This window comes from Aptenodytes patagonicus, chromosome 4 (genome assembly GCF_965638725.1).
Source record: "Aptenodytes patagonicus chromosome 4, bAptPat1.pri.cur, whole genome shotgun sequence".
Lineage (NCBI taxonomy): Eukaryota > Metazoa > Chordata > Aves > Sphenisciformes > Spheniscidae > Aptenodytes > Aptenodytes patagonicus.
Genome location: NC_134952.1, coordinates 13668856 through 13683891, shown reverse-complemented (window position 1 = coordinate 13683891; position 15036 = coordinate 13668856). Strand labels below are relative to the sequence as shown.

Below are 15036 nucleotides of genomic sequence, written 5' to 3'. Positions count from 1 at the left end.
TCTCAAAATTCAAAATTTTGATCAGGAAACAAAACTCATGCATATGTGCCACTGCACCAGTGAAGTGAGAAAGGCCAGGCTCCATCCTTCTTCTCAGGGCAGCAGGGGATCACGGAGTGCCCCTGCCAAGAGCCAACTGCACCAGAATTTTCAGAGACAATGAATGAATGAATGTAACCTAAAGATACAAATTTCACTGCCTTAAAATGGCAAAATCCTAGTAACGGGAATGCAGGAGAAAGTGAATGTTATTAGAAAATAGTTGCCACCACTGCAAAGGATGTAATTTGGGGTTTTGGTGGCCTGTTAAACTTTTGCTCCTACTATTTGTCATGTTTTACTGAAAAAATAATTGCTGAATCTCTCAGAAGGCAAAAGCTTTTTATTTGGTCATCTAAATTTTACCCCTTAAAATTTGAAGACAATAACAAATTTTAACAACTTTATCAACTACCCAGATGAAGAAATGGAATGCACCATCCCCAAATTTGTGGATGATACAAAATTTGGGGGAGCTGTTACTACACTAGAGGACAGGAGCACCATTCAGAGGCACTTTGACATGTTTGAGAAATGGGCCAAAAAACCCTCATAAAGTTTTCCTAAGACAGATACAATGTCCTGCCCCCGGGAGGGTTTAAATTCCTGCAACAGAAAAGGCTGGATGCCAATTGAAGTTGGCAGTTCTGCAAGGAGAAAGTAAAAAAGAAAAGACAAAAGAAAGAAAAAAGGAAAATGTTTGGTGTCCTGGAGGGCAAGTTGGATATGGGTCAGTGGTGAGAGTTTGCAACCATTGAAGTTAACGTGATACTGGGCCAAATCAGGAGGAATGTAGCCAGAAGGATAGAGAAGTGATTTAGCCTTTTATTAAGCATTTGTGAAACCACACCAGGAGCAGCGCAGCCACTTTTGGGCTCCCCAGCACAGAAAAAAGATATTGACAAGCTGGCACAAGTGCCGCAAACTGGAGGAAGGCCAGTAAGACCACTATGGGGCTGCAGCATACGGCATTCAAGGAATGGGTGAGAGAGCTTGGCTTGCTCAGCCAGCCAAAGAGAAGACCGCGGGATGCATTACAATTGCAGATACCTGTTCAACTATCTAAAGGAGGATACAGGGATGAACATGGCAGACGTTTCTCAGAGATACACAGCAAAAGGACAAGTGTAATAATCAAAGGTTACAGAAAGAGGAAGAAGAAAGAACTTTCACAGTGACTAGGCATTGGGGCAGGTTGTCACAGAGACTATGGATCTCTGCCTTCACAGATTTTCAAATTGGACTGGAGGAGGCCCAGAGCAACCTGATCCAACTTTCAAAGCAGCCCTGCTTCAAGCAGGACATTGGACCAGATGACCTTCAGAGGACCCTCACCATCTAAATTTTTTTTTTACTGCGGTTCACATATGGAATGCCAATGCTAAGTAATACACTAAGGACTTATAGGCAGACAAACACATTAAGAGCTGTGCAAGGTTAGAAAATACTAACTTGTGAAGGACTTGAGTTGAAATTTGGGTTTGTCCTGAAGTGGAACAATCTAATTTTTAGTTCTGAAAAGATGTTACTCTCAGTCTTTCAGAAGTCTTCACTTAAATCCTGAGATACAGTGTTATACACAGGCACAAAACCAAAATAATAAGAATAAAAAAATCACTATATAAATGGTACATAAACTTATTTCAGCAGAGGGTTTTTCTGTTCCTTGAACAGAAGTTTAAGCAAAATTGCCTTGATTTTACCTTTAAAAACTGCTTAATCTATTAGTTTGAATTACATTCTTCCAGGTACTGCATTACATATAATTGGGAAACACTGAACAGAAGAAGGATTCCACACTGGAAGGAGTTTTTAATTCATGCAACTAGATAATTTGGATTAAGGAGACTAAGGACACTTAAATAGTGCATCTATCTTCATAAATCATGGCTGATAGGAACTTTTGAACACTCCTCAAAACAATTTCTTTTACTTTGATTCCATTAACAGCAAAAGGATTTTTTTCCTTGCAATTATGAATCTGCAGTAATGTCACATTACTCTAGAAAATTTTATGAGGTTATTTGAGAATACAATTGAGATAAGCAAATTTAATTCATCTGGTGTACTGTGTGCCCTCTTAATCATGGATCTGATTGTGCATCTAATCAGATCAGTGGACTCTTTTACATTGATTTTGTGGTTAAGAAAACTGGGACTATTTTACATTAAAGTGAAATAAGTCTTTCAATTCATTTCAATCCAAGCTGTTTAGGAATATTTAGGAAGGCCATAGGTGCAAAGATTTTAACAAGGTTGAACGGTATTTGTCTGTAAAATAGGTGAAAGGTTTGATGTTAAAGACATTTCCAATAGAGGAAATAATATTTACTAAAACCCTACACCACAAAATACAGGATGCAAGTGTCATCTGTTTATTCCAAAGGTAAAATATTATGTTTATATTAACAGTGTCTGATAAAGTAAACATTCATTTTCCTTCTTATTCAAGAAATACTATAAATGAGTAAATCAGCAATGACAGAATTCAATATACTTTTAATGATTGTTTTTTTGCATATATTTTCCAAGGCAAGCACTGTAAGCGTCCACAAGCGCTGTAAAGTGTCCATTGTTCTTATCTCTGCAAAAAGAGTATCTAGAGAAATGTGCCTTGCAAAGTAAGGGCCTTCTTCAAAACAGTGTCGAGGTAGTCCCAGAATGAATGTAACCTCTAATTAATATGATATACTTAATATTCATGCCCTCCTTCACAGCTGTGCTGATAACGGAATAAGGTTGGTCTGTTGCCAAAACTCACCAACAATTTGAACATGCTATTTCAGCAATTTCAGGCAAAAGAGAGAAACTTTACTTACCACTAATAAAAAAACTAACTTTAAACCTGATTTTAGAACTCAATGTCAGTTAAATGACAAGCTTAAATTACAAGCTTAATTGAGGCCCAACAAAATTGGCTGAAATATACTGTTATTTTGTGTACTTTTTTATATTTAGATTAAAACATTAAATGCCCTCGTAGTGCATTTCTGCTCTGTAAGCTACTTCATAAACACAAGTTAACAAACTCAACTTCTCTTCACCATTAATTGGGTTTATATTAAATTTACCTTGTACCAGCCCAGACCTCAGAAGGAAACCAGACATGCTGCTTACAAGGGTGCCATTAAAACAGAAGTCTGTCGATACAGTTATTTAGGTATGTACATGCTTCCCTGTGCAGCCCTCAGCTGAATGTATGCTTCGGGGCTGTTTATACTGAAGCTCCATGAATGAAAAAGTGTAATTATTATTTCATATATTCTTTTTTTGAAAAAAAACTGATCCATAAAAACAGGCTTTAACAGTTCTCCTTCATGCAGATTATTTTTCATTTTGCTATTTCTGATTTTTTTCTTTTTTCCTATTTGCTGATTTTTAATGTTATTTCTTTTTAAGTATCTGAGTCTGTATCAGCATAGTTTTCATACTACATTGACAGAACAATACAACTGTTAAGACTCAACTACTCAGAAAATATTGGCTGAAAAAATTAAGTAATAGCTGTTCTTGCTTTCTTATCTTATTCTCCAAGTTGTCTCTTTACTTCTAAAACGTTTCACTTCTCTCTCCAGTTTGCTACTAGCTATTTTTACTTCCAGTTTTTCAGCTGCCAGCACATTGTGCTGATGCATATATACAGCAAGAATATATTATATTTTGGGGGAAAAAAAAAAATCCATGTCCACAAACATTCCTTAAATTAATGAAAACATTTATATCGCTGTTATATTAAGTCAATTAGAGGAACTGACAAATTCCAATATAATTTCATACCGCACAGAGAAAAAGTCTGTTACATTTTTTGCCAGATAGCTATTTTACTTTCCCTTATTAGGCACTAGGATCTTCCCCATCCAATCTTGTTTGTATTGAGGCTTATTGGGTATTTTTCATGGCTCAATCCAAAACTGTGAAGACAATCTCAAAATTGATTAATCATATTTCTAAAATACTGACATTTGTACAATACAAGCATGGCTGTTTATGCACACAATGTAAACATATCCATTTATTCACAGACAATGGATTTTGCTTTTTTCCTTTCTCGCTACTTTATTTTTTGACGGCAAGCCAAAAAAATGCAAGATTTTACTTAAATTAGTCATGGGTATTATAAACAATGGTAAAAATATTGATTTTTATTTTTTTTAGCTGCAATATCTATATGAAATACATTTGCAAAACTAACCTGTGATCTAAAATGCAAAATAAATCAACCAAGTCTGACAAGACAATCGGACACTGCATCCTGAATTACTCTATCTGAATTTGAATTACAGTATGGCCAGCCCATTTAGGCCGTTAATACCAAAGATGCTGATTTCTTAATAGTGCCATAAAACACAGCACACATACAAAAAAGCACATTAATTGAAGCTCAGTTACAGAACTGTGCTAATATTAATAACACTGCCTGCCACATCCTTGCCATTTCATCCCACAAGGGTAGGAACTAAACCAACCGAGTACCCCAAATCCGCAGCTGATACGGTTAATCTGAAAGTGAAGGCAAGCATGCCTTGCACTAATTAAAATGGGGGGGAGAGGAGGGAGGGAAATATCCTGATGGTCTGATTCTATAATCCCACTTGCTCTCCCAGAGGAAGAGAGCAGCATCTAGGAACTCTGCAGTATTTTTTACCTCGCCCCAGATTTAAAGAGTGCCCTATGCAATAACTGCCTAAATTGCTGTGAATTCCTAGAAGAAACACTTCTCTTTCATAAAAACAACCCATAGAATTTAATGAAAAAATTGAAATTCATCATCTGAAAGGAGTCGAGGCACTGCAAGGCAACACCAGGCTCCTGATATTTTTCCCCTGTACTTCTGCTGAGGGGGGAAGGCACAAACACTTCCAGTGAAAGCCCATGAGACTGATGCCAGGCTTCCTCTGGGGCTGGGAATAGGAAACGGGAGCCACCTGCACGCTCTCCAAATACAGTCACCTTTTTAGATGCATGGAGTAACGGAGGCCCAGTAAGGCTCCAATTATAATTCTGACTGAATTCTTCGTATTGCAGCAGGCTGAAAGTATCCACTCTTGAAAGAGAAAAGAAAAGTGGTTCCTTTACAATACCACCCAAAGACATGGCGTATGTGTGTTTACTGGGGCAATTTGGGACGACAGATTTTGGGGTGCCTCACCTCACCATTTCTTGGGTTTGAGAAGGTTAAATTTAATTAGAAACTCTTCTCTAGAAAAACACAGGCCACAACATAGCAATCTTCTCTCCTCTTTAACACTTTCTTAAATTACCTGAACTTTATAGTCAGGATTTTAAAATTCTACTTTTATAATATGGAACAAAATATGAAAGAAACTATGCTTACAGAAACCTCACATTGTCAATCTTTGCAGTGGTCTTTAATTAATCAAGGAAATGATACGCCTCAGACTTGATTAACCCCCAATTTATTTAAAGCATAACTATTAGCTGCATTAAGAGCTTTCATTGTCTCAGACAGAAAATCACCACCATTAAACAGATATTACACGTTTGTAGCTTGCCCTCACCATCATTTTTCCTAAGGAATACAAGAAATAAGAGGACTTACCTGTGTAAACACAAACTGGTAAAATATTTTTCTCAAGAAAACTGATGTTTTGTTCCATTTAAAGTCTGTACTTCTTGATATATGATAAATATTATGCTTATTATAATTCTAGATTTTATTTGCATAGCTATTGTACTGCTAGTTTAGACAGATTAGCAATCAGATATATACATGGAAAATATCGTGGTACCAAGCAGAAGTGTTGTCTGATGATAAACTCTCTAAATGTATTACGGTGAACAGCCCATCTTAGATTCTTTACATTTTACAAAGCTGCATAATTTGAAATATTTGGGGCACCTGCTGTTGGGAAATATTGCCTGGTTTTCGATTTTATACAAACAGCGTAGTCTGCCATCTGTGCTGAAGTCCGAGGGTTTATGAAGCATGAAAAAAGCCTGCTGTCCTAGGCCCTAACTTTTCCGCTGCAATAGAAAAAACAGAAATTTTAAAAAATAAAAAAGGGCAACAATGCTTAAAATCGAATGACCTAGATAATGATGCGGAAGAAACAAAGACATTGTCTTGTTTCAGCACAGTTGGTTCCTCCAATATAAATATAAAAGCTCTCTGAAAAGTTAATTTGGCCATCTCACAAAGGTGTTCTTGCATTGCCAAATGAGCAATACCTGACTGTTTTGATCAACAGGAATTCATAAGGAAATATAGTTGAGCAAGTGGGAAAGGGAAAGTCTATTTCTTTGATCTGTTGAGAAAATTTGTCCTGGAAAGTCTTGGTTCACCCATATTCTATTTGGTGGGGCATAAAGCTTTGGATTGGGTCGGGCTAAACGTGGAGCCGAGGTTCATCTATGCTGTAAGGAGGAGAAAGTAACGGAAACAGAGGCCTACTGTACCAACCAGCACTGATGAAAGATGTCACTGCAAAAGAGTGGTTTGGTATTTATGGGCACATACAGCAATATACTAATACCTGCTATAAATTGAAATAAGCATGCATTACTTAATGAACTTACCAGCCTGCGGATCTCTCTCTCACATTCCCGCTTTATTCTATTAATCTCATCCTGATGGGACTGATAAGCCGTGCGCAGGTCAGCAGCCTTCATTTTATCTGCCTGCATAATGTTGTTCAAAGCTTCTTCAAGCTGCTTTTTGCCAGATTTCAGCTCCAAGATCTCCTGTTGCAACTTCATCCGTTCACCGTCAAACGCCTTGCGAGCCTCCTCCTTTGCTTCACTCAGCAGCGCCGTCTTCACTTTGTCAGCCGCCCCGTCCCGCAGGACATTGACTGTTGACTGCAAACGCTGAATTTCACCATCTTTGATTTTCACCATTCTCGCTACCTCCTGCTCATGCTGCCGGATCAGTAGCTCTCTGACACTCTGAAGTTCCTTCATTTTCTCCTCGTGGAGCTTGGCTTTCAGTTCAGAAACATAGGCAGTGTGCTTGTGCTGCTCCTGCTCCCTTTCTTGCTTAACCTCTTGGATTTTCTCTCTCAATTTACCCACCTGGAACATCAATATAAAATATTGATTAACAAGTGCTACTACACTTTAAAAAGTCTTCAAGGGAGCTTTTTCTAAAACGATACTAAAAATGTTTTGAATATTTGCTTTTTGAATATTCATCCTGAATATTCAAAAGCAAAGACTGCATACCTGACGCTTCTCTCTCCAGTACACAACTGGAGAATCAGGGCCAGAAAAAGGCCATGCATGTGTGCAGGAATCTGCTATGGAGATGTGCTATTGGTGACAAGTTCTCACAGTTTTAGGTGATAAAATAAAACTGAGCAGCATCCAATCTAGTTCTCCTTATCTCCTCCACCAACCACTCCCCAGACTACTCTCATCCATAACCCCTCTACTGTGCCCTACAAGCAGACAGAAAACAAATCAAACAGAGAGAAAAGAGTTTCTGTTTATGCTGGGAAGGAAATGCTAGAAAACTTTCTAGCATTTGAAGGACCATACTTCACGGATGTTTATAGTGACTCAGATCTTCACATACATTCAATTAATTCATTCCCACAACATCCTTCTGTAGCTAAGCAGCGCTATCACTGTTCTACAGATGGGATGCTCAGACAAGCATAGATTGCATCACCTAATTTACACACATACTGTATTTAGGATTTGAGTCACAAATTCTTACACCCGAATCCACTACTTGACCTAAGATACTTCCTGCTAATCAGATGAGAAAGGATCTTGCCTTGAAGGAACAGAGAGAAGAGATCCTATCAACAAAGGGGCGTTCTTATCAGTAGGAACACGGGGACTAAAAACTAAATTAAAGGGGCAGGCAGGAGAGAAAAAAAAGACATTGATTTTTTTATTTCTTAATTTCTTAGCTACTTTAATGAGTAAATCCTTATTAGATAAGCCAAAAGAATCGGCCTTCTGAAAAATCAAGTCTACTCAAGGGGCCTCAGACAGGACACCCCAAAACTGAGGCTATGCACAGTCCCCAGACACTTCAGAAAATATAGGCCAGTGACTCTAAGGGTTGTGGGGGGAGTAGGGGAAAGGTCTTATAGCCTATTATAGTAATACCCACTGTGATGAAACCTCATTATAAAATGATGCTCAGCAGGCTGCATGGAAAGCAATGCTTTTTCTAAGTGGGATTGGATATTAATTTAGAAAAAGAAAAAAGAAAAAAAAAAATGAGAAAGGATTGCTTCTCTATTACAGTATACCAGAAAGGCTATAACGTATTTCATCATATGTAGTGTCAGTAACATCTTTCTATTATCCCTATCACAGTGACTGCCAAAATACAGGCTCTCTACATGTACTTCTCATCTAAAGCAAAGTCAGAGGCAGAGATTTCAAAGACTTGTGTTTTAACCTTGAGTGGCAATACAGTCATACATACCAAACAGTGCTTCGTGGCAAAAGGAGGTTACTGAGCAGCAGGATGTTAGTCACTGTCACAACATTCCTAGATTGCTTGCATCTACGCTATACAAAGCTGGGATCTGTAGTCATACAATGCATTTAATTTATGCTAAACTAAGCCAGAATTGCAACTTGCCTCAGCTTAGTGCAGAAAGGATGGGAGGTCTCTATTAATATTCAGACTATCATTTACTATGAAGGTATAGTTAAATTATTTTTTGCATGGTTCTGGATTCTACAGTCAAAACAAAAGTAAAGGGTTAATTAAAAGCAATAATACTAGTTCAGGAAAGGCCCAGAAACATTCATTATTTTGTTTATTGAAAGCAGGTTGGATCCAAAGAGGCGCTTTTCTGTGTTTGCTTTAGGAAAAATGGGACATCTTAACTCAAAAGCCTCAGATATAACTCATCCAATGAATCCAAGATTGCTACTTAATTTAAGAGTGACCACAAAATGAGACCAACACATTACTCATCAAACCCACAGCACTGACAGTAGGATTTCCGGAGTCTGAACTTTACCTGAAGTCTTCAGACAGCAGGGACAGCAGACTTTCCCTGTGCAGATGTTATGATCCTGTTTAACCAACTCAAACATACTCTAGACTTAAACAAAATCAAATCAAATCAAATAAAAATAAAAAGGAAACAGGCTGAAGCAGGAGAGGGAGGGTAGGTATCTATGTTTTCATGAAAGTAATCTTCTAGATACACTGTGGAATAAACACCAGCTGAGACAGCACTATACAGCTGTGGAAAAGGCAACAGCTCTGAATCAGACACCATCAGAAGCAGATTTTGTTGCACAGATACTATTACTCTACTCCAGGATGATTCAGATAACGTATCTTTATGAAGAAAGATAGATTTTTTGGTATTTTTTTTCCTCCCAAACTGCTAAGTCTGGCTATTGGAAATTTTCTGCAGGAGATATCCATGTGTTACTTCTTCTGGTGGGACGACATTTAGTTCCAAGCCTGCAGTGGATAGCACTGATTTTCAGTGTTTGGATTAGGGTACTCGATTCCACAGGAGAGTCTAAGACTGTCCTACCCCTGTCCATAGCATGGGGGTTGGACTAGATGATCTTTAAAGGTCCCTTTCAACCCAAACCATTCTATGATTCTATGACAAAGCTAAACCACTTATTCACCTATTTACTGTCACAAGTGGATGAGTTTATAGGTAAATTTGCAGATGAACCAACACTTGTTATTCACTTAAATCTACTGGTTATTTCCTTACTGGTGAGCAAAGAAAACTGAAATGAAACTGAGAAATGAAACCCTGTAACAACAACATCGGAAAACAAACTGTATAATGGCATATATAGGTACAGTAAATACACCTCCAGAACTACAGTAATTTAAAATTAGTCATATGGTACATAAAGCATGCAATTGAAAGGCAGTTTTCAATACAACTTATTAATGAATGTGACTTTCTAAAAGCATTTTTAATATACAAGAAACGGATTCTGAAATTTTGGAGGAGTACTGTTACACAAAATGGCATAGTTGCTCAATTTTTTTTTTGTCTTTCACTGAATTAAGGGAAGGCAACATCTATATGCATTGCTGCTGTCTGTGACAACACATATTAAACCACTCAGAGTAACTGAATGTTATCACACATCATCTAGTCATCCTACCTACAGAGTTTCAGCAAGAGCAATGTAAACAAGAAGAATAAGAATCCTTCTAAAACCCCTGGATTTTTACACTGCATCTTAAATGCCTATCACTGCTCATGACCCAGTAAAAAAGATGCATCCCAGTTCTCAAGGTCTTTAAAAGTCTTTTCTTGTTATTGCTTCTTGTCAGACAAGATGGAAAGTTAGATCTGTCTGTTAGGTCTTCCCTGAAAGCCATAAGCTGTCCTTCCCGCACTCCCTCCGTCCCTCTTATCCCACACACTATGCAGATCTGTACATGTCTGGCTTCCAGAGCAACTGACTGAATGAAAATAGTAGTGTGGCATTTCCCCATATGCCTAAGTCTCAGTTTCAAAATGAACTTAAACTTTAAAGCAATTTGTCTTTTTTTAATTTCTGGCTTTTTTTTTTTTTTTTAAATTGAGAAAGCTGTTCTGTTCATAGGCAGAACATGAAGCATCACCAAGAAATTAAGCCAACAGGGAAACAAAGTCAGGCAGGATATCAGGGCACCAATAAAACAGTTATTTTCTGCCTTTCTAAATTAAATCTTTAATAATTGGTGCACACTGATACAACATTGTTGCCCAAAGCAGATGCTAGCTTCTTGGAAAAATAATGCCAAATGTCATTGCTTCTTCCCTTTCTTATGTCTGAACAGTGCCTGAAAGAAGGATTTTCTTTAAAACAATATGATTATATTATCATACAATATTTGCATCTGGTGTTGTTTTCTTTGACAAGGTACTTTGTGCACTTGAGACAGAAATATAATAGTTCAGTTTTATGAACTGGAGTCAATGACATAATTTTAAAATTACACATTTCCTAAAAAACGTAACCTATTAACCCATATATGTTTCCAAGTGCTACTGAACCACTGCCCCAATAAAAATGTTATGATAAGAACTTACTAAGGACTACCTCTTTTTTTTTTCTCTTGGATATAAATGCAGATATTTTTTATTTGTGGCACAATAGTCAATCACTTGGGAGGTGGGAGGGATACTCCCCGCACAGCTTTTTGCCAGGAACTCAGGTTACAGTAGGCAATTTATTGCCAACTGTGAAAAAGGTGGATTACTAGAGGTGAGGCCAACAAGCAAAGATGCTACTGTTTATTTTAAAAATCAAATGCAATAGCAACTTTCCTTCAACAAGAACAAAAGAAGTCTGTATGGTTTGCTTTTTCTAAAAAATATGTAAACTCTACTCCTATTTAAGCACACTTACAGTGTAATCTAGTGTCCAGCCAACAGCATCCTTTCTATTAAAATTTCAGCGTGCATTGGATCATGCCATTAAAAATTATTCACTTAGGCAAGGCTGCTGTGGACATAAGCAACCAAAGATCATAGAATCATAGAATCACAGAATCATAGAATGGTTTGGGTTGGAAGGGACCTTAAAGATCATCTAGTTCCAACCCCCCTGCCATGGGCAGGGACCCCTTCCACTAGACCAGGTTGTTCAAAGCCCCATCCAACCTGGCCTTGAACACTTCCAGGGATGGGGCATCCACAGCTTCTCTGGGCAACCTGTTCCAGTGCCTCACCACCCTCATAGTGAAGAATGTCTTCCTTGTATCTAATCTAAATCTACCCTCTTTCAGTTTAAAGCCACTACCCCTTGTCCTATCACTACATGCCTTTGTAAAAAGTCCCTCTCCAGCCTTCTTGTAGGCCCCCTTCAGGTACTGGAAGGCTGCTATAAGGTCTCCCCGGAGCCTTCTCTTCTCCAGACTGAACAACCCCAACTCTCTCAGCCTGTCTTCACAGGAGAGGTGCTCCAGCCCTCTGATCATCTTCGTGGCCCTCCTCTGGACTCGCTCCAACAGATCCATATCCTTCTTATGTTGGGGGCCCCAGAGCTGAACACATTACTCCAAGTGGAGTCTCACGAGAGCGGAGTAGAGGGGGAAAATCACGTCCCTCAACCTGCTGGTCACGCTTCTTTTGATGCAGCCCAGGATACAGTTGGCTTTCTGGGCTGCAAGCGCACATTGCCAGGTCATGTTGAGGTTCTCACCAACCAACACCCCCAAGTCCTTCTCCTCAGGGCTGCTCTCAATCCATTCTCTGCCCAGCCTGTATTTGGGCTTGGGATTGCCCCGACCCAGGTGCAGGACCTTGCACTTGGTCTTGTTGAACTTCATGACGTTTGCACGGGCCCACCTCTCAGGCTTGTCCAGGTCCCTCTGGATGGCATCCCTTCCCTCCAGTGTGTCGACCGCACCACACAGCTTGGTGTCGTCAGCAAACTTGCTGAGGGTGCACTCAATCCCACTGTCCATGTCACCAACACAGATGTTAAACAGCGCCGGTCCCAACACCGACCCCTAAGGAAAGCCACTCGTCGCTATGAAAAAGGCAGCCCTAACACTGGCCCCATTTTTAGAAACATAATAGCCAAATGTTGGGGGGGGAACATATTTGTAATGGCAACCCAAGATACAAGGCACTTGTCATGATTGGCAGAGTTCAGCCTAGATTTTAGCTTCTCTAACAACTAAGAACAAACTTTTGAAGTTTTTTGTTTGTTTGTTTTGGGGTTTGTTTGTTTGTTTGTGTTAACCAACAAGTTTCCTTTCTTGACAAAGTTCTGTGTTTGCCTACCTCTCTTCAATCCCCCTATCCTGTTCCTCATGGATTCCAGGAAGGAATTAATTGGACCACATTTAACACTTCCACAATGCTTTGTGCAATGCAATTCCAAATTTGAAAGCTCAGTTACACCGCAGGTTGTACAGCACAATGAAAACCACACGCTGGGAAGAAAATCTTGTATCTTTCCATAAGACTTTGGAATCTCTACTATTTAAATTACAGTAAAGAAATTTACCTTTTAAATATTTGTAAGCTTCAAGAGAAAGAAAAAAAAAAAGGTACATGTTTACCGGTCTTCCATTTAAAAATATTACTGCATCTACACTAGCTTTTCAAAAATTAATTGCACTGTACTTAGATAACTTGTGCTTGGAGTTAGGGAATATAGAGTCATAGAATAGCTGAGGTTGGAAAGAATCTCCAGAGGTCATCTAGTCCAACCCTGCTCAAAGCAGGGTCAACCAGAACAAGATGCTCTAGACAATGTCCAGTTAGATTTTTAATATCTCCAAGGACATGGCCTTCACAATCTGCCTGAGCAACCTGTTACAGTGTTCAATCATCTCACAGTAAAAAAAAAAAAAAAATTCTTACATTTAAATGGTATTTCTTGTATTTCAGTTTATGCCCACTGCCTCCCGTCCTTTCACTGGGCACCACTGAGAGTGCCTGGCTCCATCTTTATTTCCCCTGTCAGGTATTTATACACATTGATAATGTCCTCCCAGGCCTTTCTCTTCCCCAGCCTAAACAGTCCCAGATGACTCAGCCTTTCCTTGTACATCAGGTGCTCCAAGCCATTCACCATTTTCATAGCTCTTCGCTGGATTTGATCCAGTATGTCCATGTCTCTTTTGTATTGGGGATCCCAGCACTGGACCCAGCACTCCAGATGTGGCCTCAGCAGTGCTGAGTAGAGGGGAAGGATCACCTCCCTCGACCTGCTGGCAACACTCTTAATGCAGCCCAGGATACCATTAGCCTTCTTTGCCGCAAGAGCACATTGCTGACTGTCCTGGTTTCAGCAGGGATAGAGTTAATTTCCTTCCTAGTAGCTGGTACAGTGCTGTGTTTTGGATTTAGGATGAGAACAAAGTTGATAACGCACCGATGTTTTAGTTGTTGCTAGGTAATGCTTAAACTAGCCAAGGACTTTTTAGTTTTCCATGCTCTACCGACTGAGAAGGCTGCAGGTGCACAAGAAGCTGGGAGGGGGCACAGCCAAACTGGCCAAAGGGACATTCCATACCATGTGACGTCATGCTCAGTACATGAACTGGGGGAAAGCTGGCCGGGGGGGCCGCTGCTCGGGGACTGGCTGGGCATCGGTCGGCGGGTGGTGAGCAATTGTACTGTGCATCACTTGCTTTGTGTATTATTATTATTATTATTATTATTATTATTATTATTATTATTTTATTTCAATTATTAAACTGTTTTTATCTCAACCCACGAGTTTTTCTCACTTCTACTCTTCCAATTTTCTCCCCCATCCCACCGGGGGGGGGAGTGAGCAAGCGGCTGTGTGGTGCTCAGTTGCTGACTGAGGTTAAACCGCAACACTCCTTTTTGGCGCCCAACGTGGGGCTCGAAGGGTTTGAGATAATAACAGATTAACCGGAGTGTATTAAGGAATTTATATCTGTTAACAGTAGGAGTGAGTGAGCGGCTGTGTGGTACTCAGCTGCCGACTGAGGTTAAACCACAACACTGACTTATGTTCAAATACATTTTTTCATCACTGCAAACACATACTGAGCAGATTCGTACACTGTAGTTTAACTCCACAGGGATTCTACCATCACCAGAAAGATTCCCCAATACCTTTTTACATTCAAAAGCAGGGTCACATAGTCCAATACAAACTGATATTTGAAAGAGAAAGAACATATTCGGCAGCATATTTTATGTTTCTCTTAAAAATCTGAATTTACCTTGCTTTTTTTAAAGAGATCATATAATTGTAAGTAAAAGGACAAGAAATTTAAAAAATGGCAAATTGTCTATCATACTGTGCAACTAAACATGGCTTCACTGAATTGCAGTAACATCTACAGCAATATCTTGAAAAATTTATTCCCTGCAACAGAGTAGAGCAATCCCAATGCCTCATTTTGGAAAATGTGTAGAAAAACACCTTTTTTAATACTGATCAAGTTTCCAGTGACATGAAAAAGGACAAAATAACAAAACCAGTAAAAGTAATAAATTCTCTCTTTCTTTCTCCTTTTTGTCCCTGTACACATAAATCCAATGGTAACCAATGCAGCTTAAGCCTGCTCTAACCACAATCATCTGAAGAATTTCA

General features: G+C 39.1%; 1 protein-coding gene across 5 annotated transcripts in view; it reads right to left on the bottom strand.

Moving 5' to 3' along the window:
* Positions 1-15036, bottom strand: part of JAKMIP1 (janus kinase and microtubule interacting protein 1) — a 178211-nt gene that overhangs the window by 80102 nt on the left and 83073 nt on the right. For all 5 annotated transcript variants that reach the window (XM_076335917.1, XM_076335913.1, XM_076335915.1 and 2 more), the window contains one exon: positions 6577-7071. In XM_076335917.1, coding sequence (XP_076192032.1) covers positions 6577-7071 — 495 coding nt within the window. The remainder of the gene's footprint in view (positions 1-6576; positions 7072-15036) is intronic.